The following is a 27,550-nucleotide window of genomic DNA, read 5'->3' as shown; positions in this document are numbered from 1 at the left end:
GCTGACACAATAGAAAGCAATGTCCAATGTGTGGTCATCCTGTCTCACTGGCGAAGACACGGCGATATTTGGAGACATCATGGCCACAGTTGAGTCAACACACTGAATATGGTCAGACAAAAAGCTGTTAAGCCTGACAGAGCACTTAATGACTAAATCAAGTACATCACTCAGCAGTGTAAACAAATTAAATGACTTGTTTCCAATGATTGCCCTCCTTACTTCTCTTGTATTTTTATTTTCGCAGACAATTAGTTCACATAGAGAACGAGATTGGAGTTGAAGTCTATGCCGAATCTCTGGATAAAGCGCTACCTTGGAATTGTGGTATGAATCAGAAAGTGGATATTTAATTCTTTGAGTGATGTAATTTATTACCAGAGGGAGCTGGGTGGACCTGCAGAGAGCAATGAATGTGTTGGATGTAAACGATGCACAAAGTGTGCTTTATGTGACATGAGCCATGCTTTTAGAGAGATATTTTTGTATTGCAGGGGAACGTTAATAGCAGACTGTTCACCACAGTGTGTGTCCTCAAATTAAAGTAATTCTTATTTGTCCTTGGGGAACCTTGCAATGAACAAGAATACATATGTGGTCAGTACCTGCAGACTTACATTACAATTTCCCAAGGCTAAAGAGCTGTATAAAGAATTACACCTACAGAACTAAGAAAAAATGATTTCATTAACTTAACAGTTTACCACAAATGTATGTAAGCTTTACGTGGACAGGGGTGAGTTGAATTATTATCTGATGGCTCTGGTTCCTAGGTACACCCACCACAATGATTTCTTACTCCTTTAGCTGCAGCAGTTTTATTTTCACCCTTTTTTCTGTATTCACAGCAACAAAAAGTATGCAAATACAGTTGCAAGAAAAATATGTGAACCCCTTGGGATTACGTGGAGTTTTGCATGAATTGGGCATAAAATGTGCTCTGAACGTCATCTAAGTCACAACAATAGAAGAACACAGTCTGCTGAACATAATACTACACAAACATTAGATGTTGCCATGGTTTAATTGCACATAACATGTAAACATTCACAGTGCAGGGAGGAAAAAGTATGTAAACCTTTGGACTTAATAACTGGTTGACCCTCCTTTGGCAGCAATAACCTCAACCAAACGTTTCCTGTAGTTGCAGATCAGACCTTCACAAAGGTCTGGAGTAATTTTGGACCACTCCTCTTCACAAAATTGTTTCAATGGAGCAATATTCTTGAGATGTCTGGTGTGAATCGCTCTCTTAAGGTCATGCCACAGCATTTCAATCGGGTTGAGGTCAGGACTCTGACTGGGCCACTCCAGAAGGCGTATTCTGTGCTGTTGCAGCCATTGTTTTGTTGAATTACTTGTATGCTTTGGGTCATTGTCCTGTTGTATCACCCATCCTCTGCGGAGCTTCAGTTGGCGGACAGATGGTCGTACGTTTTCCTGCAAAATGTCTTGATAAACTCTGGAATTCATTTTCCCATCAATGACAACAATCCGTCCAGGCCCTGAGGCAGCAAAGCAGCCCCAAATCATGATGCTCCCTCCGCCTTGTTTTACAGGGGGGATGAGGTTTTGATGTTGGTGTGCTGTGCATTTTTTTCTCCACACATAGTGTTGTGTGTTCTTCCCAAACAACTCAATCTTGGTTTCATCTGTCCACAGTATATTTTGCCAGTAGTGCTGTGGAACATCCAGGTGCTCTTTTGCAAACTTCAAACGTGCTGCAATATTCTTTTTGGACAGCAATGGCTTCCTCCATGGTGTCCTCCCACGTACTCCATTCTTGTTTAATGTTTTACTTATTGTAGATGTGTCAACAAAAATGTTAGCATGTGCCAGAGATTTCTGTAGGTCTTTAGCTGACACTCTGGGATTCTTCTTTACCTCATGCAGCATTCTGCTCTGTGCTCTTGCAGTCATTTTTACAGGATGACCACACCTAGGGAGAGTAGCAACAGTGCTAAACTTTCTCCATTTGTAGACAGTCTGTCTTACCGTGGACACATGAACATCAAGGCTTTTGGAGATACTTTTGTAACCCTTTCCAGCTTCATGCAAGTCAACAATTCTTGATCGTAGGTCTTCTGAGAGCTCTTTTCTGAGAGGCATGGTTCACATCAGACAGTGCTTCTTGAAACCAGTAAACCCAAAACAGGTGTGTGTTTTTTAAGGGCAGGACAGCTGTCAGCAACACATCCAATATCATCACACTGATTGGAGTCAAGGTTGGCTCACTCCTGGCTCCAATTAGCTCTGGGAGAAGTCATTAAGCTAGGGCCTCACATACTTTTTCCTCCCTGCACTGTGAATGTTTACATGTTATGTGCAATTAAACCATGGCAACAGCTAATGTTTGTGTAGTATTATCTTCAGCAGACTGTGTTCTTCTATTGTTGTGACTTAGATAACGTTCAGAGCACATTATATGCCCAATTCATGCAAAACTCCACGTAATCCCAAGGGGTTAACATACTTTTTCTTGCAACTGTATCCTAACACATTCTAGCTGTTAGACCACAAAATATATTTTTTTCTTGTTGGATACATAAAATATATTACCCCAAGAAAAGTGATGATAGGGGTTGGGTCATGTGTTACCTTCTCCACAAAGCCATAGGTAGGGTGTTGTTTTCATGTGCTGTACAGCCCACTTATATCATACAGTATGTTTATTACATATTACATTGGATAATATGATGACATTCTTTCATGTTAAAATGTTGCCTATGAAAGATATAAAACAACTTCCGATTTAAGTTGACCTATTAAAATTAAAAAAATAGTATTCTAAGTGGAAATGTTGAGGTAATACATTATTAAATAGTGGGTACATTTAGATTAATTTGTGTTTTGCCTGGAATTGCTCTTTAACCACTTCAATACTGGGCACTTTTACCCCCTTCCTGCCCTGACCAATTGTTAGCTTTCAGTGCTCTCGCATTTTGAATGACAATTACTCAATCATACTACACTGTACCCCTACAAAACTTTTAGCATTTTTTCCACAGAGATAGAGCTTTATTTTGGTGATACTAAATCACCACTGGGTTTTTTATTTTTTTGCAAAATAAGCAAACATTTAAAAAAACAACACTTTTTTACTTTTTATTAACAAATTTGCAAATAAGTAAATTATCTTCATAAATTTAGGCCAAAATTTATACTGCTACATTTCTTTGGTAAAACTAACCCAAATCAGGATATTATTTAGTCTGTGTGAAAGTTATAGAGTCTACAAGCTATGGTACCAATCATTGAAAATTGATCACACCTGATGTAGTGACTGCCTATCTAATTTTATGAGGCCCTAACATGCCAGGAAAGGACAAATACCACTGAAATTACCCCTTTTTGGAAAGTAGACAGTCCAAGATATTTAGTAACAGGCATGGTGAGTTTTTTGAAGTTGTAATTTTTTCCCACAATTCTTGAGAAAATTAAGAAATTATTTTTTTTGTAAAAACACAAATATGTCATATTAACAAGTTATTTCTCACACACGGCATATGCATACTTGCAAATACACTCCAAAAACATTCTGCTACTCCTCCTGAGTATGGTGATACCACATAAGTGAGACTTTTTTACAGCCTGGCCACATACAGAGGCCCAAGATCCAAGTAGCACCATCAGGCGTTCTAGAGGCATAAATTACATTTTTATCTTCCTGACTACCTATCACATTTAGGCCCTGAAATCAGGACAATGGAATTACCCACAAAATGACCCAATTTTGGAAAGCAAACACCCCAACATATATTCTATGAGGCATAATGAGTCTTTTGAAACAGGTCATTTTTTTCCCCAAAAGTTTTTGAAAAATGTGAAAATGTTTTTTTTTAAACAAAGTTATCAATTTATAAGATATTTCTAACTAATGAACTCTGGTGTCTCTCCTAACTCCTCTACTGCTGCATACCCAGCATTTTTTTTGTGGGAAGCCCTTTCTGTTTTTTCATGTGGTACTGGAAGCTAATGTTTTCTCATGGTACAGATGCTAGAAAAGGGGCAGACTGGTGTAGCAGTTATCCAGGTAGATATGATACCCTTTTTGGAACAGTGAGAATGCCAGATCCCAGACAATTTTGCCACTTGTGCCAATGTAGGTTGAGCACTAAGAGGGCTGGAGCTGAGAGTCTTTGCCTTCGTAAACACAGAAGACTTGCACATTTCCTGTAGCTCTTTCACAGAGCTTGTTCAGCTTCAATCCATACCTGGCCCTTTCACTGGGAATGTATTGCTTGAAGTAAATCTGCAGGGAAAAACAAATAAAAAAAAAACCTTTGATACTGTTCCTTGAGACATGGCAAATAAATTGGAAACTTCAGTTAGAGGTACCAGCTAACCGACACCAACAATTTGCCCTCTTTGAAGCTCAGTAAACTGTGCAGGACTCTGTATTACTAGCAGCGCACACAATGAATGATGAAAGTGAGGCTTCCCATCTGTTAGCTAGGTGTCTCATCACACAGCAAAAGCAAAAGAATATTACATCACTTCCGCTTTAAGCACAAAACATGTCACTTTCTCAACTGCAAACCATGTAGTGTTCCCATTTTTTGTCTAACTCCTTATGTGTTCAGTTAATATCCTTCTATAGTTTTTGAAATGCAAATAGTGTAATTTTCTAATTTGACTCAGACTGGGATAGGGGGACTAGCATTTTCAGAGGTTAGTCTCCAAGTTCCTCTTGGGAGAGGCTTACTTTAAAACTCCTGGATGCTAGAAAAAATCATCAGTATGTAATCAATGTGCAAATGGGTTATAAAAGATTTTTTTTTTTTTTTTTTTTAAATAAAAAAAAATGCGTTCATTATAAATGATAAAATACCTACTACTATGTCCACATTGGGTTCTGGATTTTCATCAATGAGGCCAATAGGTGCCAGGAAAAGAACAGTATCAGTTGTTTGTGAGGGAGTCCTCTCACAGTTTAACATTGGGAACGATTACAGCCAACACAGTAATTAAAAGAAACATTTAGTGAAATACTATATATGTTGATTGTCGTTCCTGAGCTCCTCTTTTGAAAATGTTCACTGTCTGGTTGTCATGCTGTTTCTTTTGGCTTCGGTACCCCTGAAAAAGCTACCAGATTGCTTGTATCATTTTTATAGTTCATATTACAACCTAACTTCACTTTTTCGCCAGATTTTTTTTCAAAACTAGACAGGATAAATGATTTGCCTACAACACAGATTTATTCCATAGTGCTGTAACCAGTAATTGCAACCATTCACACAAATCTTTGCACCAAAATAGCTTCAACTGCAATGTCTCACTGTCACACGCACTATTATTATTGTTGTTGATGTCAGTATTGTTATAAATTTATATAGCACATACATTCATTCTGTAGTACTGTACAGAGATTGATGAGCAATCACATCAGTTTCTTCATCAGAGGAGCTAACACTCTATTGTCTCCACCACAAATACACACTATAATTTTTTATACATTTCTAAAGTTCTTACATAGTCCACAGTGCTGTACAGAAAGTGCTGAACCATTCTTATCAGTCTCTTCTCCAGAGGGGCAGAAAATACTACCTTGGCTCCTTTGTGATGTTATTGCAGGTAAAGTCATGCATTACTGTTGAATCAAAAGTTTCCACTTGTCTTCATTGATTATTTCCACCACACATGGAATACGTAGACATGGCTTGTATATGGCTTTAAATTCTAATCCTAATTTTCAGTTGGAAGTCTGTCTGTGTTCACATTTAAGAAATAACTGAAGGACGGTTTTCATGCAACAATTTTCCCTGTGGTCAGTAAACCATGTGTTACCACTTCACTGCCCCCTCTGTCTCTCCTCTGATATGGCTAGGCTTGTGTCTTGCAACAAGCTTGTGCACTTAAAAGTAACTGAAGCATTTAAAACAAAGCAAGGGAAGAATGGCTTGTGAAGCACCATGTCACATACATCTATGCTCCTTATGCCCTGTGGTGCATTGTTTATGCGTCTGTGCAAGGCATGTGCCTTTTTGCGTATATGCACAGGCGAGAACTTTTGATTAGCCAACTCTTTTGTCTGCTCCTTATAGAGCTCACTTTGACTCTCTTAATGTACTCATTGTGTGTTTCCTGGTGCCAATTGTGTTTGTTCTTAACCACTGTTAAGCCAACCCTGACCATGCTTTTTTACATTGATCACTTAAATTTGGTACTGTTCTGGTTTGTCCCTATCTTGGTCTGATTCCAAAAGTGCATTTGCCTGTTTTTTATCACCCATCTCGTAAACCATCCTCAGCTCTATCTCACATCAAACTTATTTTCACATTCAAGTCTGTCATCTAGGCACAATAATGAGGCACATCTTTTTGGGGGCAACTAAGTACAGTCAAACAGGGAACTGCGAAATATGTAGAACATTTTGAATGGTTATCAAGCCTGAACCCTAAATCCAGCCATACATGGATCAATATTCGTTCGGTTCAGCAGGGACCGGCTGAATTTTGATCCATGTATGGGCAAGGTGGTTGTACACAAGTCCAATCTCTTGATTGACTGGTGTATAACCAGCCTATTGTAAAATTTTGTCTCAATCAGTGCCACCTGCTACAGCGGGGTAATCTCCCCACTGTCAAAATACAAAGGTTCAGTGGTAGGGATTCCCCCATCCACACACTCGATCTGTTGAAGCAGCAGCAGATTGAATGAAAGAAAATGGCCAAACTAACTGGGAAAATGAAACAGGTAAAGTTTGTGAAGCAATTATGTGCGTGGATCAGTCCTCTGAAAAAACTCAACCTCAACCCAATGTCTCAAAGCACCTGTCCTACAGCTGTGATACTCAAGGTGAATCAGTCATTTTTTGGTGACTGCAAACATTATCTGAAATTTGTATTGCCTATATTCTCTGCTTCCAGATTAGGTCATATTCTTGAGAATCTGAGGCCCTGAAGATAGGAATTTTTCTGCTTCAGGGGACCTTCTGTTTTTGGTCTTGGTATTTTATTTTTTCAAAGATATGTGCTAGTTCTTTTCTGACCTACACTAAGCAGCTACTGCTGAAACATTTGTTCATAGCTTTCAGCTGTGCAAATGTGTTGTAAAGGGTATTGTTCTATAATTTCCGGTGGGCTAAAAATTCTCTCTGAAATTATTTAGCAATACAAAGACAGCCTCTGGCTAAATTTTCTGAAACTAACTAACAACATTTCAGGATTTCAGGTTCCTACTTTCACTGTTGAAAGAAGGGCCATCAAATTTTAGTTATCTCCTAGCAAGGCAGGAAATTTCAATGTGTAGGTTGACTTGGTTACCTTGCTTACCAGATATTGTCTCCAGATGGTTGCCAACTTCGAGGCCCTTACCCTCCCAGTCAGAATTCTTACCATAGCAACCACCTCCCAAATTAATGTGATACCTTTTTAGGACCTTTGGAATGCTTGTTCCTGTGGGCTAGATTGACTCCAAAACATTGTCTATTTTCATTCTTTTCCCTCTGCTGGATTTGCTATGATTTTAGTTGCATAATCCTTGAAGAGTATGAAGTAAGCATCAAGCAGTTAGTTGAGGAAATTATTGTTATCAATCATTTGTTTAATTGTTGGGTTTTGAGAATCTGGCAATGATGGTGTATATTGCCATAAGTCTTAAAAACCATTTATTCATCCCACCTCCTCTCTTTCAGGAGCAGGTTTTTTCTTTGTTCAGAATAATGTCAGACTGCAACTGTGTTTTGTTTACGGAGGTCTTAACCAGATCACCATGACAAAACTGTTGCCATTAATTGGGGATTTATTTAATCAGATTTTGTTGGCTTTTTTATTTTTTTTGTTAAGCTCTACCTACAAGTAGCATATAATCTTATAAGAATATGTCAGGGAGATGAAAGGGGTATAAAACAATTGATGGTATTCCAAGAAGCCATCTTGCCAAAGAAACAAATCTCTTGCTGTTCCAACACTTTCACCAGAGTTCTGTGTCTGCCAATAAAAACTTAATCATTTCTTTTCCACTTTACAGTGCCTTGAAAAAGTATTCATACCCCTTGAAATTTTCAACATTGTCATGTTACAAGCATAAATGTATTTTATTGGGATTTTATGTGATAGGCCAACACAAAGTGGCACATAATTGTGAAGTGGAAGGAAAATGCTAAATGGTTTTCAAAATTGTTTACAAATAAATATCTGAAAAGTGTGGTGTGCATTTGTATTCAGCCCACTTTACTCTGATACCCCTAACTAAAATCTAGTGGAACCCATTGCCTTCAGAAGGCACCTAATTAGTAAATAGAGTCCACCTGTGTTATTTAATCTCAGTATAAATACAGCTGTTTTGTGAAGCCTTCAGAAGTTTGTTAGAGAACATTAGTGAACAAGCAGCATCATGAAGGCCAAGGAACACATGATGGGATAAAACTGTGATAAAACTGTGGAGATGTTTAAAGCAGGGCTATAAAAAAAAATATCCCAACTGAATAATGAATAATGAACTGTGCAATCCATCATCTGAAAATGGAAAGAGTATGACACAACTGCAAACCTACCAACACATGGCCATCCACCTAAACTGACAAGCAGGGCAAGGAGAGCATTATTCAGAGAAGCAACCAAAAGGCCCATGGAAACTCTGGAGGAGTTGCAGAGATCCACGGCTCAGGTGGAATAATCTGTCCACAGGACAACTATTAGTCGTGCACTCCACAGATCTGGCCTTTATGGAAGAGTGGCAAGAAGAAAGTCATTGTTGAAAGAAAGCCATTTGCAGCTTGCGAGAAGCCATGTGGGGGACACAGTAAACATGTGGAAGAAAATGCTCTGGTCAGATGAGACCAGAATTGAACATTTTTGCCTAAAAGCCAAATGCTATGTGTGGTGGAAAACTAACACTGCACATCACTCTAAACACACCATCCCCACCGTGAGACACGGTGGTGGCAGCATCATGTTGTGGGGATGCTTTTCATCAGCAGGGACAGGGAAGGGAAGCTGGTCAGAGTTGATGGGAAGATGGATGGAGCCAAATACAGGGCTCTTAGAAGAAAACCTGTTAGAGTCTGCAAAAGACTTGACACTGGGGCGGAGGTTCACTTTCCAGCAGGACAACGACCCTAAACATACAGCCAGAGCTACAATGGAATGGTTTAGGTAAAAGTATAGTCATGTGTTAGAATGACCCAGTCAAAGTCCAGACCTTAATCCAATTGAGAATCTGTGGCAAGACTTGAAAATTGCTGTTTACAGACACTATCCATCCAATCTGACAGAGCTTGAGCTATATTTCAAAGAAGAATGAGCAAAAATGTCACTCTCTAGATATGCAAAGCTGGTAGAGACATACCCAAAAAGACTTGCAGCTGTAATTGCAGTGAAAGGTGGTTCTACAAAGTATTGACTAGGGGGGCTGAATACAAATACACACCACACTTTTCAGATATTTATTTGTAAACAATGTTGAAAAACATTTATCATTTTCCTTCCACTTTACAATTATGTGCCACTTTGTGTTGGTCTATCACATAAAATCCCAACAAAATAAGTTTACGCTTTTGGTTGAACATGACAAAATGTGGAAAATTTCAAGGCACTGTAAATAAAAACACACAGTCTCCCAACAGGTCTATATTAGTAACACAGCTGGCCATCCAGGTTCTTTCAAAAATATTAAACTCCCGTTCTATGTAATGGCCATCACCTAACTGTGACACTACAGTCTAAATCAATCATGGAAGTTTGTAAGCCCCCTCTCTCATTTGTCTTTTCAATGGAATGTAGAGTAATTATGTATATGTTTTATTATAGAAAAGAACTAGAAAAAATAAAATTAAAAAATTGTTTGGTCAGATAAATATCAAATATTGTACATTAATATGTTGCATTCTCTTATCCAGTCATCATGTGGAGCTTTATGCTCCTTTAACATTTTCCTGCATCTCTTTATCCGCTTTGCTGAAAGAGCTTGTTGTTTATAGAGCTCAATACCCCAAGCTGAAATGTAAACACACAATTTACCCCTAAATCTAGTTGGCTCTGACTTTTTAGTCAGAGATTGTATCTGAAAGAAAAAAGCTTCTGTGAGCTTTCTTTGGAAAATCCATAATGCTCTTAGAAACTAGTACAAGGTTTAATATTTATTTATAAAGAAAAGACTACCTATACATTTTATAAGTTTAAAAAATAAACAAATAAAATTCACCTAAACCACTATGGGTTCCCTTTATCCCCTTTACCCATCCATACAGAGCAATTAACCCATCTAGCTATGCTTTTCCCAGCTGGTTTTATGTTATGTGTGTTTTTAAAAATCGATTTGTTAAAATTGTTCACCTGGTCACAATTGCCCGTTGTCAACTTTCCCAGCTGTTTATTGAACAAGTTTCAAATATGTTACCCCAATATTTCATATTCCTGATATGTACCTGTTGTATTATATACATGTGTTAAAAAGTATCCTGTTCGCTTTACATTCTTTCCTTTGTGTGAAATAGCTGGTGACCCGCCAGTCTTCCTGCTTTCCTATTTCAAACTGACCACACTAGACATTGGAGCACACCCGTCCCAGTATGGTCAGTTTCCTGGCTGTGCTGGGAGCAGTCTGCCTGTCTTCCAATGGCCAAGACTTCTGTCTGTAAGAGTTAACATATACTTTAGGCTGAACATTATTTTGGTACAGAAATGACAGTTTTTGTTCAGATTTTTTTTTTATCTTTTTGTCAATGTTTGGAAATAAGTATCCCTAAATATATTCTGTCTGTTTACTGTTCCATGTTCTAAAGCTGACCATGCAATTTTTTGTATTTATTACATCCTTAAGTTTTGCACCTTTCTTGGATTATTTACGCCTATGGATAACACATTTACCTGTTCTTGGTACATTTTGTTATCCATCTGTTTTACTGACTCTGGTTTTGTCTCATATCCAAGTTATCTTCATGTTCAGGTATATTATCCAGGCACGATCACCCAGTGCTCGGTCCTGGAAGCATATGCGTACATTTGAATACATTCTGTTCATCCAAAAGGAGAAGCACACCTTGCATGATCATTGTGTCTAAACCATAACTGAGAACAGTACAACAGCTTAGTACGCATGCAAAGAAAAAAAAAAAGGCAAGAATCATTAATGAGTTCAGCAGTAATTACCATATTTTGCTGAACTATTTTACCGGCCAACTCTGGCTAAATAGAAAATTATCCCTAGCAGTGGGGCTGTGCTCTCACTGCAAGGGTCACATGCTTGTTTATGTGTAGGGAAATTAAAAAAAGATCTACTCAGTGGTGTATTTTGGTTTTGTGCTGCCCTTGGCAGGACTAAAATTGGGCACCTTCCACATCTAAATTTGTCCCACCTCTTCCTGCTTAATGCCGGCCGAATGTAAATGTGTGGCCTCCCGGCATCTGGGCCTAGACCCTGAGCGGCCGCACATTTGCGGTCTATTAAAAAGGACGTATGTGCCGAGAGTGCGCGCCCTGCGCTTTCCCAGCACACATGTCCGGTACTCACGGAAAGGTCCCGATCTCCTCTTTTGATCGGAACCTTTCCCAATCATGTGACCGCCGTGACGACGTGTCATGGCGGTCACATGACCCTAAACCCCGCCCCGCCTCCTGGCTTCTGAAACTCTTAAAGGGCCGGGAGGCGCCGGTGTGAAGGGGGTAAGATCCACCCGTTCATCTGCAAACTCCACCCTTCCTCTTCAGGCTCCACCTCTTCCTATTAGAGCTCCACCTCTTATTTTATTCCATTATCGGTGTCATTTGGACGAATAGGGCTCCATCATTGGTGTCAGCAGAAGAATAGTGCCCCATCACTGGTGTCAGTGGGAGGAATAGTGCCCCATCACTGGTGTCAGTGGGAGGAATAGTGCCCCATCATTGGTGTCAGTGGGAGGAATAGTGCTTCATCATTGATGTCAGTGGGAGGAATAGTTCCCTTCATTGGTGTCAGTGGGAGGAATAGTGCCCCATATTGGTGTCAGTGGGAGGAATAGTGCCCCATCACTGATGTCAGTGGAAGGAATAGTGTCCCATCACTGGTGTCAGTGGGAGGAATAGTGTCCCATCATTGGTGTCAGTTGGAGGAATAGTGTCCCATCATTGGTGTTAGTGGGAGGAATAGTGCCCCATCATTGGTGTCAGTGGCACCAATGATGGGGCACTATTCCTCCCACACTGACACTAATGATGGGGCACTATTCCTCCCACTGACACCTATGATGCTTACATTGCTGACCCCTGCTTCAGCCCGGGCTCCCTCCCTCTCCCATCCACAGCCAGCATACCTGGCTGCAGCAGCCCCATCTCCTCTGCCCAGATCCCAGCCACACGGACCCGGCACAGACACTTACCTTACTGATCAGCTGTCTTCCTTCTCCAGCCGCTCTCCTCCTCTTCACTGGCTCCAGCTAGACCCTCACTTCGATCAGCTTTTTCGATCTTCGAACTGCCGGTCGGCACCTCCTCTTTGCCTTTGTGCTTTCCCTGAGCTACAGATCTGGCAGCCAATCACCGGCAAGGAGGGGGAGCTTGGAAAGGGAGGGACAGGCTGCCATAGGCTGCACAGTGATTCTGGGGGTGTGGCCAGATGTGAGGGGCGGCATGTCATCCCACCGCGCCACCCCCCTGAAAAGTGCCGCCCTAGGCAAACGCCTTATTTGCCTTGTGGCAAATACTCCCCTGGATCTACTTACCAGATCCCCGTATCCAGACCGATCACCTCAGCTTCTGCACCCCCGCGCTCTAACAGTCTATGGTCCTGACAACTTCACCAAGACCAGAGCCAGGTGCATAGCCCTGCTTTAGACGTGAGGACACCGAGGGACAGTCCACCACTGGATTGTGGGTAAGCTCTGTCTGCCGGGGGAGTGGAGGATCAAGTAAATAAAACTGTTTCTTCTCTAACCTAGACAAAGCAAGCTATTAACAGAGACATGGCCCCACTGCAAAGGATAATTATTTTTCAGCCCAGAGTTGAGCTTTTGTTTCTTTTCAGACAGTTTTGTGATTCTCATTGATACTGTACCTCTTAATAAAATTGCAGAATTGCAGTTTTCTCTGGTGAACCAGCCATAGCAAACAATACAACTGACAGGGGGTCCAGAAGCAAAGGGAGTCCTGCAATATCAGATTACATGGGGATTTATTAAGACAACTATAGCATTTAGCAAATATTGTACTTTTGTATAAATATGTGTATACATAGTTTGGGAACCCCTATAAGACTGCTATGACAGCTATTAGTATTTTATATTGTTAGAGGAATTGCCTCTGAAATGGAGATTAAATAGGCAAGTAAATGGTTTTACTAGTGGGCCCATTAAAGTCCTGGCAGGTGCTTATGTCCCCAGCCTACTCAATAAAGAATAATAGACCTTCTGATTTCTCTTTTGTTATGGATTGTGCGATAAATAAACGTTAGAGTTTTATTATTTAGTTATGCCAGCAGGAGGCAAAACTATATGTAATGCCTTTAATGCCTAGTAAAAAACATTGATTTATTTTTGTATGTTCCTGGAGTTCACATTAAAATCTCTTTTAACTACTATGGTTTAAAGGCCCTCATGTGGCTTTGACATTATCAAGTAGCAAGTTTAAATTCTGCTCACTACACTGAAATAGTGCCTGATCAAAATGTTTCACCATTTTTGGTGTCTAAGCACTCTGATCCACTATTCTTGTATATTTTCAGGATATGACCCCAGCATACTGTATTCTGCTGTTTGTTGATTTGCTTCAGGGTGTCACCTGTTCCTGTATTTTGACTGTGACTGAATGCTGCCTGCCCTGCCCTGACCTTGACTTGTTTGCCATGCTCAATATTCCCCTCCAGACAGGTCTTAATAAAGGTCCACAAGCCCACAGTAGCTCTCACAACGAGATGTGTCTCTCAATACTCCTACTACCCTCACAACTGCTAACTGCAGCTTCCTGTCTTTTTAAGGGCCTCTTCCTGCAGGTAGGTTGTACCCCCTGTGGCCCCTTAAAGGGACTACAATCCAAAATAGTGTTGAAACATGCAGGGTTATTTAATAAAACTGGACAGTGCAAAATCTGGTGTAGCTCTGCATAGAAACCAATTAGCTTCCATGTTTTATTGTCAAAGCTTAAATGAACAAGCTTAAATTAGAAGCTGATTGGTTGCCATCCATAACTGCACCAGATTCTGAGTGCTCCAGTTCTACCCCATAGCATCTATCCAAGACCCTTTCTTAGCTCCCTATACACAATGCTATTTTCTGGCGATTCGGAAAAGTTTACCATACCACATATTTTCTATCTTAGTTCCATTTTCTTAGAAGTCGTTATCCCTCAGTCTGCCTGCATTGAGTGAACCAAATAGGATCACTATGGAATGACAGAGATCAAGACCAACTTCAGCCAAAACCTATTAGTTTACATCCAGCTTTCAGTATATTGTCAGTAAAATGAATATACTTTAAAATCTTATGGGATGGATGAGAAAGGGGGAAAATTCCTCATTGTACATAGATGTTACAATACTTATATGCTAAACATGGCCCCCTATACACTCATGAAACAAACTGCCCACTTGTCTCCCTACCCCATCTCTAATCGAGCGAGTGTGGATCACTGCTAACACCTACTGGGAATTAAGAGCCTCATGAAATACATTCCTTTCTGATCCAGTAATCTCTTTCCTAGGCTAGCCAAGCTTTGTCCATTCCCACTCCGGCAGAAAGTCAGTATTGTAATAGCACATCTCTATTCTCAAAATACCCTCAAATAGTCCCAAAAGTAGAAGGAGAGACTAAAATAACCCATATTTTAAACATTGCACCATAAACTCCCTGTGAAGTATTTATTTTTGAGTTGAATTACCCTAGTGTACAGAGTACATTTAAAAATTTTTAAAAGCCTAAACATTGCAATAGGAATGCTTGTTGTAGTGACAACTGTCTAAAAGGGGATTTCTCTCATTTTAGAGAAATGCCATCTTTACATCTTGTGTTTGCAAGACAGGAAATTAAGAAAAATCTCCCAAATGGGATGCAGATGGCAAAAAAAAAAAAAAGCAGCCAGGCATTCTAAACAATCAACACTCCATCCAAAATACAAAAATAGTTTTGAATGAATGTTGGCAACAAGGTGAAAAGTAACTAAATTTTCTTTATTAAAAACGAGGAGTAAAATGTTCCATAGCACGACCCATGCTAACGTGTTTCAATCCAGAAAAGACCTTATTCATATCCTTATTCACCTTGTTGCCGACATTCATTTACAAGTATCTATTGGGAAGCAGATGGAGACTGCTAGTCTGGCACAGTGAAGAACCATACCACAGCCTGGCAGAGAGTAAATTGGGCTGCAACACCTCACCTGTGTGGATAGTGTATACAAAAATAACTTTGGCTTTAGATCAGGGGCAGACTGACAACTCATGGGGCCCCTGGGCAATAGGGGATCATGGGGCCCCTGTGTCCTTGCCCAAACTCAAAAAAGCCTATGAAAAAGGTACCAGGGGCATCTCATGGGGCCCCCTACTGACCCCAGGCCCTCGGGCAGTGCCTGAGTTTCCAAATGGTCAGTCCGCCCCTGCTTTAGATATATTTTGCGGCCTTATGCACACTGGGGCATTTTTTAAGCGACTTTCTCCTGGCAGGAAAAATGCAAAAGTTGCATTTTTGCAAACGTGTATAGCTATGTCAAACTTTTTATTAATTTAATTGGCCAGAACACAAATTTATTCTGGCTAATGAAATGAAAAGAAGCTCAAGAGCTAAACACATCTAGCGTTTAGGCGAGTTTAAGAGCATTTTGGCATTTTTTTTTTCAGTCAAAATGCCCCTCTCTTGATCGAGCAAATAGTTTTTTTTCTGCCTCTAAACACCCCTGCCACTAAATTCCTGTAAAGGCCTATCTGTGCATGAAGGCTAACATGGAGGGAAATTTAGAGGCAGAAAAAAAAAACCTCAAACGCCTGTAAGACATGCTTTTCTGAGTAGTGTGCATGAGGCCTAAGGGAAATATGGGTGAGAAATTATGTGAGATGATGAAAAGATAACAGTAGTAAACATGGGCAGCATCCAAAAGATGTCTTACATTAGAATAGATATGCATTGGCTTCTCTACACCTGTCTTCTGCTTTTTGCCCTCGGGTGTTCCTGTGTCTTATGTTCTCTGTACAGAGAAGAAATTCTGCCAGCATTCTCTAGAAATAGTTGATGAACATTACAGACTATGAAGTTGTAGTCAGAAGTCAAAATAAACCTGTACTTCAAATATACCATTTTCATAAGCTTTGTTTCGTCTAGGCAAACAAAATATATTGACTTGCTCCCACTTTAAGCCTGAAAAAGGAAGGGTGTGTTATCCACAGCTTTCTTGTCAGCTGCTACATCCTGCTCAGTGCCTTCACAGCCTTTTATTTCCAAGGCAAGCCTTTCAACAATTGCTTTTTATACTTGACATTTTATGTACTGACATTTACATTTTTGCTTACGATACATTATTACTGACAGAGCTTCAAAAAAAAAAAAAAAAAATTGGAGGATAGTAAGGTCTATTTTGAAACACTGACAGAAGCCCAATGCCTTTTTGTGTCATGCTACTAAAACTTGTACAGCCAAACATTCTTACAGAACTATGCTAGGAAATATGTGATATCTGTGTTTACTTCCATCCATGTCTCCTTCTTCCAGGTACCCTACCACTACAGACCTAATTACGAGGGGTCTTCAAAATGTTTCCACACTTTTATATACAGTTAGGTCCATACTGTATATAGTTGGACACAGGCACAATTGTAGATTTTTTCAGGTATTTATCAAAACATATGCAAGCTATAGTTATATAATGGATATGGGCTGAAACTGCATTCTCAGGTTTAATTTGAAGGTATGTACATCCCAATTGGAGGAAGGGTTTAGGAATTACAGCTCTTAAGAGTAGCCATCCCCCCTTTTTCAAGTGACAAAAAGTAATTGGACAATTGAATCAAAAGCTGTTTCATGGCCAGGTGTGAGCTACTCCTTCGTTATTTCTTCATCAGTTAAGCAGGTGAAAGGTCTGGAGTTGATTCTAAGTGTGGTATTTGCATTTGAAATCTATTGCTGTGAACCTACATTATGCGTTCAAAGGAGCTGTCCATGCAAGTGCAACTGGCCATTGTAAGGCTTCAAAAATGAAACAAATCCATCAGAGATAGCAGCAACATTGGGAGTGACCAAATCAACAGTTTGGTACATTCTGAGAAAAGAAGAATGCACTGGTGAGCTCAGCAACATAAAAAGGCATGGACATCCACGGAAGACAACAGTGGTGGATGATCGCAGGATCCTCTCTATGGTAAAGAAAAACCCACTCACAACATCCAGATAAGTGAAGGACACTCTCCAGGAGGTGGGCGTATCATTTTCAAAGTCTGCAATCTAGAGAAGACTTCACGAGGGCAAATACAGAGGGTTCACCGCAAGGTGCAAACCATTCATAAGCCTGAAGAATAGTAAAGCCAGATTAGACTTTGCCAAAAAACATCTAAAAAAGCCAGACCAGTTCTGGAAAAGCATTCTTTGGATGGATGAAACTAAAATTAATCTGTACCAGAATGACGGGAAGAAAAAAGTGTGGAGAAGGCTTGGAACAGCTCATGATCCAAAGCACACAATGTCATTAGTAAAACATGGTGAATGCAGTGTCATGACATGGGAATTCATGGCTTCCTGTGGCACTGGGTCATTGGTGTTTATTGATAATGTGACAGAAGACAAAAGCAGCCGGATGAATTCTGCAATGTTTAGAGATATACTGTCAGCCCAGGTTCAGCCAAGTGCAGCAAAGTTGATTGGACGGCACTTCACAGTACAGATGGACAATGAACCAAAACACAATGCAAAAGCAACCCAGGAACTTTTGAAGGAAAAGAAGCAGAATATTCTGCAATGGCCGCGTCAGTCACCTGATCTCAACCCAATTGAGCATGCTTTTCACTTGCTGAAGGCAAAACTAAAGGCAGAAAGACAAACAAAGAACAACTGAAGACAGATGCAGTTAGAACCTGGAAAAGCATCAGAAAGGAGGAAACCCAGTCTTTGGTAATGTCCATGGGTTCCTGACTTCAGGCAGTCATTGCCAGTAAAAGATTCTCAACAAAATATTAAAAATGAACATTTTATTTATGATTATATTCAATTGTCCAATTACGGTACTTTCAGTAAAAAGGGGGGATGGCTACTCTTAAGAGCTGTAATTCCTAAACCCTTCCTCCAATTTGGATGTACATACCCTCAAATTAAACCTGAGAGTATGCACTTTCATCCCATATCCATCATATAACTATAGATTGAATATGTTTTGGTAAATACCTGAAAAAAAAAACTATAACTTGTGCCTGTGTCCAAATATATATGGACCTAACTGTATATAATAGAGTTTAAAAAAGAGTGGAAACTTTTTAAAGAACCCTTGTACAAATAAAAGCCTAATTCTAACCATTGTTTTATAGTTTTGGATAGGGTGGATTAGAGTCCAGATTTCTGTAAGGTTCTTTTTTTCTGTTTGTTACCCTGCTGGGGAGATTTGCCTTCATTTACTGTCCTGGGGCCCAGGTGACAGTGAATCCTTCTCCTTCAAGGAGAGATTTATGAACAACATCCAAAAATTGTGAACTGGAAAAGGTACTGTGTATAGTTCAGCTCTTGGGGACAGCAGTAGCAAGGAAACAGGTGAAAGTTTTAAAACTGGTTGGATAGAATTCGATTAACCAGGATTTATAGCATACAATCTGTTTGCCCAGTGCATGCACCAAGGTGAAGATGCCATTTTTCTGTATTGCCAGATCTCATTATCAGTTGGGCATGCACGCATCATAATCTGGCGGGAGGAAAAAACAGCAGAGCTGATGAATATTGTTGTGACCTTGGGTTAGCTGAACATTTCAGTGGAATAGATTTTGATGGCTGAGGCACCAAGTAAAACAGACCTTATCAATGCAGAAGAGGGAGCTCATGTCATTAAAATAACGTTATTTTTTATTACAAAGGGGGTATACAATTTGAATTTGTCTTCTCTATTCAGTGGATTTTTTGTTATCCACGGGAGCTCATAAACTGACAAGCATTTACGTAATAAGAAATGTGTATGTGTTTGTTGTCTTATAGATTCTTGTGTTTTAATTTCTGTTATTTCACCTTTGGTCTAATATAGGAAATAGTACAGAAACAGCAGCAATAATGTACCTCAATTGCCCCCCTTACTGTGAGGTGGTAAAATGGAAGAAGTACTCAACACTGGATTTATTTTGTTTTCCTTGAAGTAGCGTGATTAGATTTACAAGTGCTTTAATTTGAATTGCGGGATCTGTGTTTACATGAAAGGGTTCTACAATGCTTTAGTCAAATGCATCTGCCACAGCATCCATATATTTTGAGGTTAAATTACTTCTCTTAATCTCTTCCCTGATGGAAATGCACTACAGTATTGTATACTCCAAGGGTTTGTTTTTCTTGTTTTGATTTCTCTTATGATAATAACCTGAGAGGAGCACCATGAAAAAAATGTAAAATTTGCTACTATTGATTGTCAAAAAAATAAGACCTGTGTTGCATTCTATAGTACACATACCTTATCTCTCTCTCGCTTTCTCTCCTCTTGCCTACTGCTTGGCAATTTATGAGCTTTTAGGCAATTAGCCCCCCACAGGCATGTGCCCCTGTATGCAGAGTGGCAGCAGCTGCAGGAGGCTGGAGCACAGCAGTCTCCTGCCCAGTGCTGCCTGTATAGTTATGGTCAAGATATCATCCAGCCAATAGAGGAGTAACACTGGTTATGGAGCATATATACAAAGGATAGTAACCCCTGAACACTGATACTGAAGGGGGCTAGCCTAATTCCATGAACACCAATTCCTCCAACCTCAGACCCTTGAAGATGGGATATTTTCCCCTCCACTGACTGCTGATGTTATTTTTTTATCGTACTAGCCACATGCCCTGGAGATTTTTTACTATTACAGACTGTTGACTTTGTGGCATATTTCACTCCCACTGATCACCAGGGGCATTGTTTTTTCCCACTGATGCTGAGAAATTTCTTCCATTGTCTGAAGCCCCCCAAACACAAGGACAAGGTTGTTTTGATGCCCAAGGTTATTTCTTCCACCTTAACCAGGATGTTGTTCCACTATCTATCTGTTCTGCTCTGATGCATTCTAAGGAGATTTGCCTCCATTGTCCGCTTGTGGTATATGCTGTTTTGCGTCTCAGCCACAGCTCATTGTCTGCCGTTCCTAAAGATCACCGTAAGGTACAACCTGCATATCACCAACAGGTTCCTTCTCTCCCTGTCAAAGTGCACTCTGCCAGATCGGTCAGTGCAAACAACTGCACTATCCCATCTTAAACAGTTTTCAAACAGCTGAAATCCTAACAATACTATAATAGAAGCTAATATGTGTAATTACATACTTTTCAGATCAGTGGGCAAACTGGATAGGGAGCTGTCGGAAATGTCACACCAACCACCTGGAAGCTGATTGCTTTCTATACAGAGCTGCACCAGATTTTGCACTCTCCAGTTTTAGTAAATCTGCCCGTAATGTTCAAAATATGGTGCCATTGTAAGTGCCAGTTCACCTATACATGTAGATTGCATGCGGTTTGAAATGCATCAATCTGCTTCCTATGGTGCCTGTTCACATATGTCCGGTGCACTGGCGGTGTGGATTCAGTGCGGTTTGAAAAAGAGTCCTGTCCGATTTCTGAGCAGTGCGGTCTGGTTCAGGTGTGGATTACAGGCTATTGACTTCTATGGGAACCATTTCTAAACCGCACATGTGTGAACAGGATAAAATCCTGTCCTGAACCTGTACTGAACCACTGAACAACTACTGTGTCAATTAGCTGTGCTTCAATCTGCACCCCACATGCTCTAAATCAATTTTTTCTCAATAGTCTAGAGAGAAATAGAGAAATCTACTGCAAGAGACTGACCCTATCATTATGATCTTTCTGGAGAAGGCAGAGACACAAACTAATATGGGAAGATTTTGGCCCTGGAGCCTCTGAGAGAGAAATTAAGCTGGCTCGTAATTCAGTTTTCCAGTACCCATGCAAAATGTAAAGCTAATATTCAGTAATATAAACAGATGTAATACAGTCAGTATACAGGAGTTGTTATACCTGTCAAAGGATTTGCTGGTACATCCCCCTGTCTACTGATTGGACAGTGAAAGGGCAGCAACAGACTAATGAGGTAATCCCTTTGCTCACTATAAGTTCTCCTCCTATCAGCTTGTTCACCTTCTCAGCACATTTGCATACACCATCTCTGACTGGCTCCGAGTACTGCCCCTCCCTCTTTCATTGTAAATTCAGTTGTGCAGGGAATTGTAAGAGGATGATGCCATATTAAATTCATTTACACTAGTACCTGATTTAATAACATGTATCATAATGTATGCATTTTATATCTCTTGATTTTCAGCTTTTGGCAGTTTTGGGTGGTGTTGTACTTAAAAGTAATTATGTAGTTTAAAAATATACACTCTTTTACATGCATTTTTTTCCTGGAAACCCATTTTATCCTTTAGGCACTCCTAATTTGGTGACCTCCACAAAATATGTCTCTAATTTACCCTATGCAGGGTAGCATCAACATGTAACAAAATATAGGGTCTGTGTCAACAGCTTTGGGCCAGTGTCAATGGTGTCAGTTTGAGGCCATTCAAAATTCATTGACAGCTGCAGTTGACCTGCTTTAAAAGGAGAAGACCTGCTTTAAAGGCAGAGGACCTGCTTTAAAGGGAGAAGACCTGCTTTAAAGGGAGAAGACCTGCTTTAAAGGGAGAAGACCTGCTTTAAAGGGAGATGACCTGCTTTAAAGGGAGATGACCTGCTTTAAAGGGAGATGACCTGCTTTAAAGGGAGAAGACCTGCTTTAAAGGGAGATGACCTGCTTTAAAGGAAGAGGACCTGCTTTAAAGGGAGAGGACCTGCTTTAAAGGGAGAAGACCTGCTTTAAAGGGAGAGTTAATTTTTTCCAAAAAACTGTCTATGCAGATTAGGGGTGCCTGTAGATAAAAACAAACTAGGCAGCTCTGACTAAAGTTGAATAATACCCTTGCTATAGGTATAGGCCATTGTACCTCATGAAACCTGACATGAATACTCCCAAGATGTTGTTAAATACTTCCAGGACGTTGCTAAGTGAGGCCTAGTCATTACTGCTCACCCCCACCATCACAGGAGTGAGCTCTCAGACGCTGAGCTCAGAGCTACTGTATCATGGGAGAGAAAGAGTATGTGAGGGGGTTTGAATCAGAGAAAAAGCTCACTCCTATGATGGTGGGGGTGAGCAGTAACACGTAGGCCTCACTTAGCAACATTCTGGGAGTATTCCAGTCAGGCTTTAGGAGGTATGTAAATAGCCTACACCTATAGCAAAGACAATATTCAACTATTGTCAGAGACACACAGTTTGTTTTTATCTACAGACATCCCTTACCTGCATAGGCAGTTCTTTAGTGAAGGTGAACTATCCCTTAAAGTGGAACTTTTATGGGGAAAAAAGAGTGAACAGGCAGGATTTTGAATGCAGAAGAGACATGCTTTGTCTTTTCTGCATTAAAGTTCATTATCTGCCTGTCCGCCCCTGTATAGTGAGGTGCTAATGTGCAGCTCATACAAATTTGGCAATGCTAAACTGACTAAACTCCTGCACATTTGTGGGGATGACATCAGCAATGAAATTGGCCAGCGATCGAGACACAGGAACTGGCTGCCTGAAGATGACAATAGCCGGCAGGGAGCTTTGAGACACCACATCTCTGGATTGAAAATGAGTATAGTTCCGTTTTAAGGGAATATGGGAATGTAAAAGCTCTAAAAAAAAAAGCCCATAAACTCAGTCCTAAGGGCACATCAGCATAAGAATACTTATTTAAAAAAAAAAATATTGACAGTTAATTTCAGTTATGTCCATTTAGATTTGAAAATTACACTCACATGGCTAAAATAAAGATATTGTATTAGAGTTTTGTAAATCAATCCTTGTGTATAGTATTGTCTATACATGTATAAATGTGCAGATGAAAAACAATTCTTTGTTAAAGTAAAAGAAAATGTGTGACTTAACAATTTCTAACATATTTAGACTAAGCTTATGTGAATAATAGAAGGACTGCATATTATTACTTGAAGACATTAAACTGCTGTTCTTTTTTTTTAAGGAGAGGAAGATCCATCCAAAGAGGTACATACTCTACATACTCTGCATGAGACATTATAGGTCATTTTATTATACCATAAAAAGTAAAGGTTTGCAGTAATAGTTTACAATGCATTACTATTTGTATGTTTGATATAATTATAAATGGTGATCATACATGAAACCCAAATCAAAAATATGGATTTCAGAGCCAATTAATATATTTTTAGAAAAAAATTATAAAAATTGAACATTTTTAGAAAAAAATTATCATGAGATAAAATGGGGAAGGGGGGCTATGGACTTATGGGATTCAACAGCTCATCTTTCATGCTGAGAGACCTACCTCATGTTACAAATTTGCAATCTGTTTGCAGAGTCTCTGTCAAATTTAGTAACAAGTATGTAGCGCCAGGGCTTGCCAGATGGGATGTAAATACATTAAAGTGTATGTCAAAGCAAAAATTTTTATTCTTGGTTTTGAATAGAACAGGGAAAGGTTCTATTCCTTGTTGGGTAAATACATTTTTTGATCACTTTTATTCCTACCACAAGGACTGTAAACATCCCTTGTGATTGATAGAAATAAGCAGTGACAGGTCAATAAGATTCCACTTCTCTCCTCTACAATGTAAAGCATTAGAAAAAAACAAAACAAAACATTGATCTAGTGCAGTGCTCGGCAAGCCGCGGCTCGCGAGCCACATGCGGCTCCTTACAAGCTTAAATGCGGCTCTTCTGTGTGCCGGGCGCCTGCTCCCCTCCCTCCTCTCCCTCCTCTCGGACGGGCGTGTGCAGGGCGGCCGCCCCCTCACCTCCCCTCCCCTCCCTCCTCTCGGACGGCCACCCGCTCCCCTCCCTCCTCTCGGGTGGCCGCCCCAAAAGTCAGGACTCTGCAGCTGTCAGGATGTAGGCGGGGCAGCCAGGATGTAGGCGGGGCAGCGTGACGAACTCCTCTCCTCTCACAGTCCGCCCTGAAGACCAGAACGGCGCGGGAAGCACGGCGAGAGGAACGCGCGGAGCAAAGGTAAGTGAATTGACACAGGGGGGACTTACTATATGGGGGATGAATTACTATATGGGGGACTTACTATATGGGGGAACTTACTATATGGGGGGGGACTTACTATATGGGGGATGAATTACTATATGGGGGACTTACTATATGGGGGGGGACTTACTATATGGGGGACTTACTATATGGGGGACTTACTATATGGGGGATGAATTACTATATGGGGGATGAATTACTATATGGGAGATGAATTACTATATGGGAGATGAATTACTATGGGGGGGATGAATTACTATGGGGGATGAATTACTATATGGGGGATGAATTACTATGGGGGATGAATTACTATGGGGGATGAATTACTATATGGGGGATGAATTACTATGGGGGATGAATTAATATGGGGGATGAATTACTATATGGGGGATGAATTACTATATGGGGGATGAATTACTATGGGGGATGAATTACTATATGGGGGATGAATTACTATGGGGGATGAATTAATATGGGGGATGAATTACTATATGGGGGATGAATTACTATATGGGGGATGAATTGCTATGGGGGATGAATTGCTATATGGGGGATGAATTACTATGGGGGATGAATTACTATATGGGGGATGAATTACTCTATGGGGGATGAATTACTATATGGGGGATGAATTACTATATGGGAGATGTATTTTCAGTTTTAAAAATGTGGCTCTCAAAATAAATTTCAATCGTGGTTTTGGCGAGATTTGGCTCAGTTGAAAAAAAAGGTTGCCCACCACTGATCTAGTGCTTTAAGAACAATTGGCCCTGTTTACGTATGGGTGGAAATGGAAGTTATGATGTGACTCTGGTCCTCCTAGGTCATAGAGATGAGTGGAGGCCATCTTTACTCCACTCATCTCTGTGACAAGCAGCTGCAACCACCAGATCGGTTCTTGGTGCTACCAATCATCCATATAAGCACGAGAACCGGGAAGTGGCAGGAGGGGAGGAGCAACCCCTCCCATCGCTTCAAAAAGTGATCCAGTGACAAATCTGCCACTCAGACCACTTTTATTGGTTAGAGAATCGCTGGCTGAAAAAAACAATAATGGAGCTATAGCATATTGCTGTAGCCATAACCCCGGTATTTCACTTCCCGCCCAGGATGTCTATTATCTATGGCCCAGGCGGGAAGTGGTTAAGTGAAAGTCTCCAGAATCAATGCAGATGAAAATATATATATTTTTTATAGCGGAATAGGGGAAAGCTGGAATCCATGTCAAAATTTTATTTCTGCCCCTGTGGCAGAATTTTTAGGTCACCATACACATTGCAATCTGATTGTACAATCTGCTTTAGATCTATCAACAGTTCTTAAACTGACCTTGTCCCTAACTCACAACAATAAAACAGTTACCTTGTAAATAAAGAAGTAGAATACTTTCCTCTCCAACAAGCTGTGAGATGAATCTTCGCTCTTTTGCAGTGCCATGGTTGCTGTTGTTAGCCAACATTTCCAGGGTACTTGCACAATAGTGCCTCCTGCTGGCCTCTATGTCAGTAGAGGACTCTGTAATGACGTAGGGGCCAGTGGGAGAAATCACATTGTGTGGCAGGGGACCAATTACAACAGTGGCTCTGCAAGAGAGTGAAGATTAGTTTTATCACCCAATGGACAGTTTGGCATTGTGCTGCTTCTTATATTTGATGACTATAGTTTTATTTCTGTGAATTAGCAACAGGGTCCATTAAAAGTGAACCTGCCATGACCACAAGAGTGTATAAGTTAACATAACTAGTAAAGTGACTTCTCAGAATAAGCCCCACCCCTCACATTACTAAGCCCCATGTCCTGTAATGTATCGGATGGCAAACATATTGGTGCTTAGCATGGTATGAAAAAAATGAGAATAACTCAATTTAAAGTGTTGCCATCTCTACTCAAATACTATCTACTATGTATACATTTCCCATGGGACTTTAAGAGCAATAAACATTTAATGTGGAGAGAGTATATAATAAAAAATTGTACAACAACTTTATTCATCACAAAGTATAAAACAGTAAACTTTAAAATCAATCTAGGCTGGCACATTGCATATATATAGATACATCATGTAATGACAGAATACCCAACAGTCCATAGTTGGGGAGTTATTTTGACATATCCATGGTGTTGTAATTGTCAACACTGTCTCACGACCAAGGGATTAGCTGGTAAAATATATATAATATACTGTACAGTAAGCCAGGTAGGATGAAAAAAAAAAAGGTAATACAAAAGTTCTTTGTCACCTTCTGTGAACTACAGATTGATCTAGGACAGCCCCATGATATACATTTTACCTGGTACACCCCTAAAGAAGGTATTTCTGAAATGCGTTGGGCGTGTCCTGGTCTGGGGTGTCGACGATTACAACATCATGGAGAGGTGGGTCCCTTTCCTTTTCACAATAGTTTAAACAATAACATTGGATACTTTATACTTGTTCACTCCTTTATTTCTCGCAACTCCCTCCTTATTGGCCTGCCTTTACACAGGGTATGCCCCTTCACTCTCTCTTGAATTCTGCTGCCAGACTATCCACCTTAAAATAGTAACAACACACAGAGCCATCCACAACTTTGCCTGAGCTAAATTGCCATCCTTGTCTCCAAATATCACCCAATCCAGGGCGGTCTTTAATACAGGACAAAAGAGGTAGCTGCCCCGGGCCCAGTCATTGTTGTGGGGCTCAAAGCAGCTGCCCCTTGAGCCCGTACTGTCCGCAAATTTGGGCCCACCCCATGATAACACTGCGAAGCGACCAGGTACACACAGGAGGTAGTGCTGTAAATATTTCCAAGCAAGTAAGGTGGGGGTGGGTCCAGCAGCTCCACTCATGCTCTGACCTCGACCCATGCTGCCTGTATGGTTGGGAGGCCATGGCTGCAGTAGGAGCTGGGATTTTAGTGGGAGTGGGAGTGGCAGCGCTGAGAGCTCTGGACCGCGGATCGGATGGTGAGCTGGCTGACCAGGTAGGTCCTTCTCCCCAATGTCCCATACTGTAGACTGTCTAAGGATTGTTTCATAACCCTGATATGTGTTGTTCACCAATTAGAGCATTGGTCCACCTAGAGAAAGATGCTTGATGGGATTTAAATGTTGCTGATGTGCAGGAGATCTAAATGTGTGTGCACCCAGTTGGCAGGGAAAATATTTCACTCTAGAGCAGTGTTCCTATCTGTTGTCATCTCTGAGATGTCCAATCCTTTTTTTTTCTTCTTATGTTCTTCTTTTTAAATCTTTATGCTAAGGCTTGAAATGGTTGTAAAGGGTGAAGGTTGTATACCTTCATGCATGAAGATAAAAAACCTTCAATGTGCTGCTCCCCCCCCCCTCCCACAGCCCCCTGAATACTTACCGGAGCCCGATCTCCATCCAGCGATGTGAACGGAAG

General features: G+C 40.5%; 1 protein-coding gene across 4 annotated transcripts in view; it reads left to right on the top strand.

The window, feature by feature from the left end:
* WDPCP (WD repeat containing planar cell polarity effector) overlaps positions 1-27,550 on the top strand; it is a 470,287-nt gene that overhangs the window by 436,048 nt on the left and 6,689 nt on the right. For 3 of the 4 annotated variants that reach the window (XM_089671996.1, XM_089671995.1, XM_089671994.1), the window contains 3 exons: positions 248-327; positions 23,137-23,159; positions 26,422-26,541. In XM_089671996.1, the coding sequence (XP_089528122.1) occupies positions 248-327; positions 23,137-23,159; positions 26,422-26,541 (223 nt within the window). The remainder of the gene's footprint in view (positions 1-247; positions 328-23,136; positions 23,160-26,421; positions 26,542-27,550) is intronic. The other variant, XM_089671997.1, reaches the window with a different exon arrangement.

This window comes from Staurois parvus, unplaced genomic scaffold, assembly GCF_062004578.1.
Source record: "Staurois parvus isolate SC_StPar_1 unplaced genomic scaffold, SC_StPar_1.0 ptg000117l, whole genome shotgun sequence".
Classification (NCBI taxonomy): domain Eukaryota; kingdom Metazoa; phylum Chordata; class Amphibia; order Anura; family Ranidae; genus Staurois; species Staurois parvus.
This window is presented reverse-complemented; position numbering and strand designations above follow the sequence as displayed.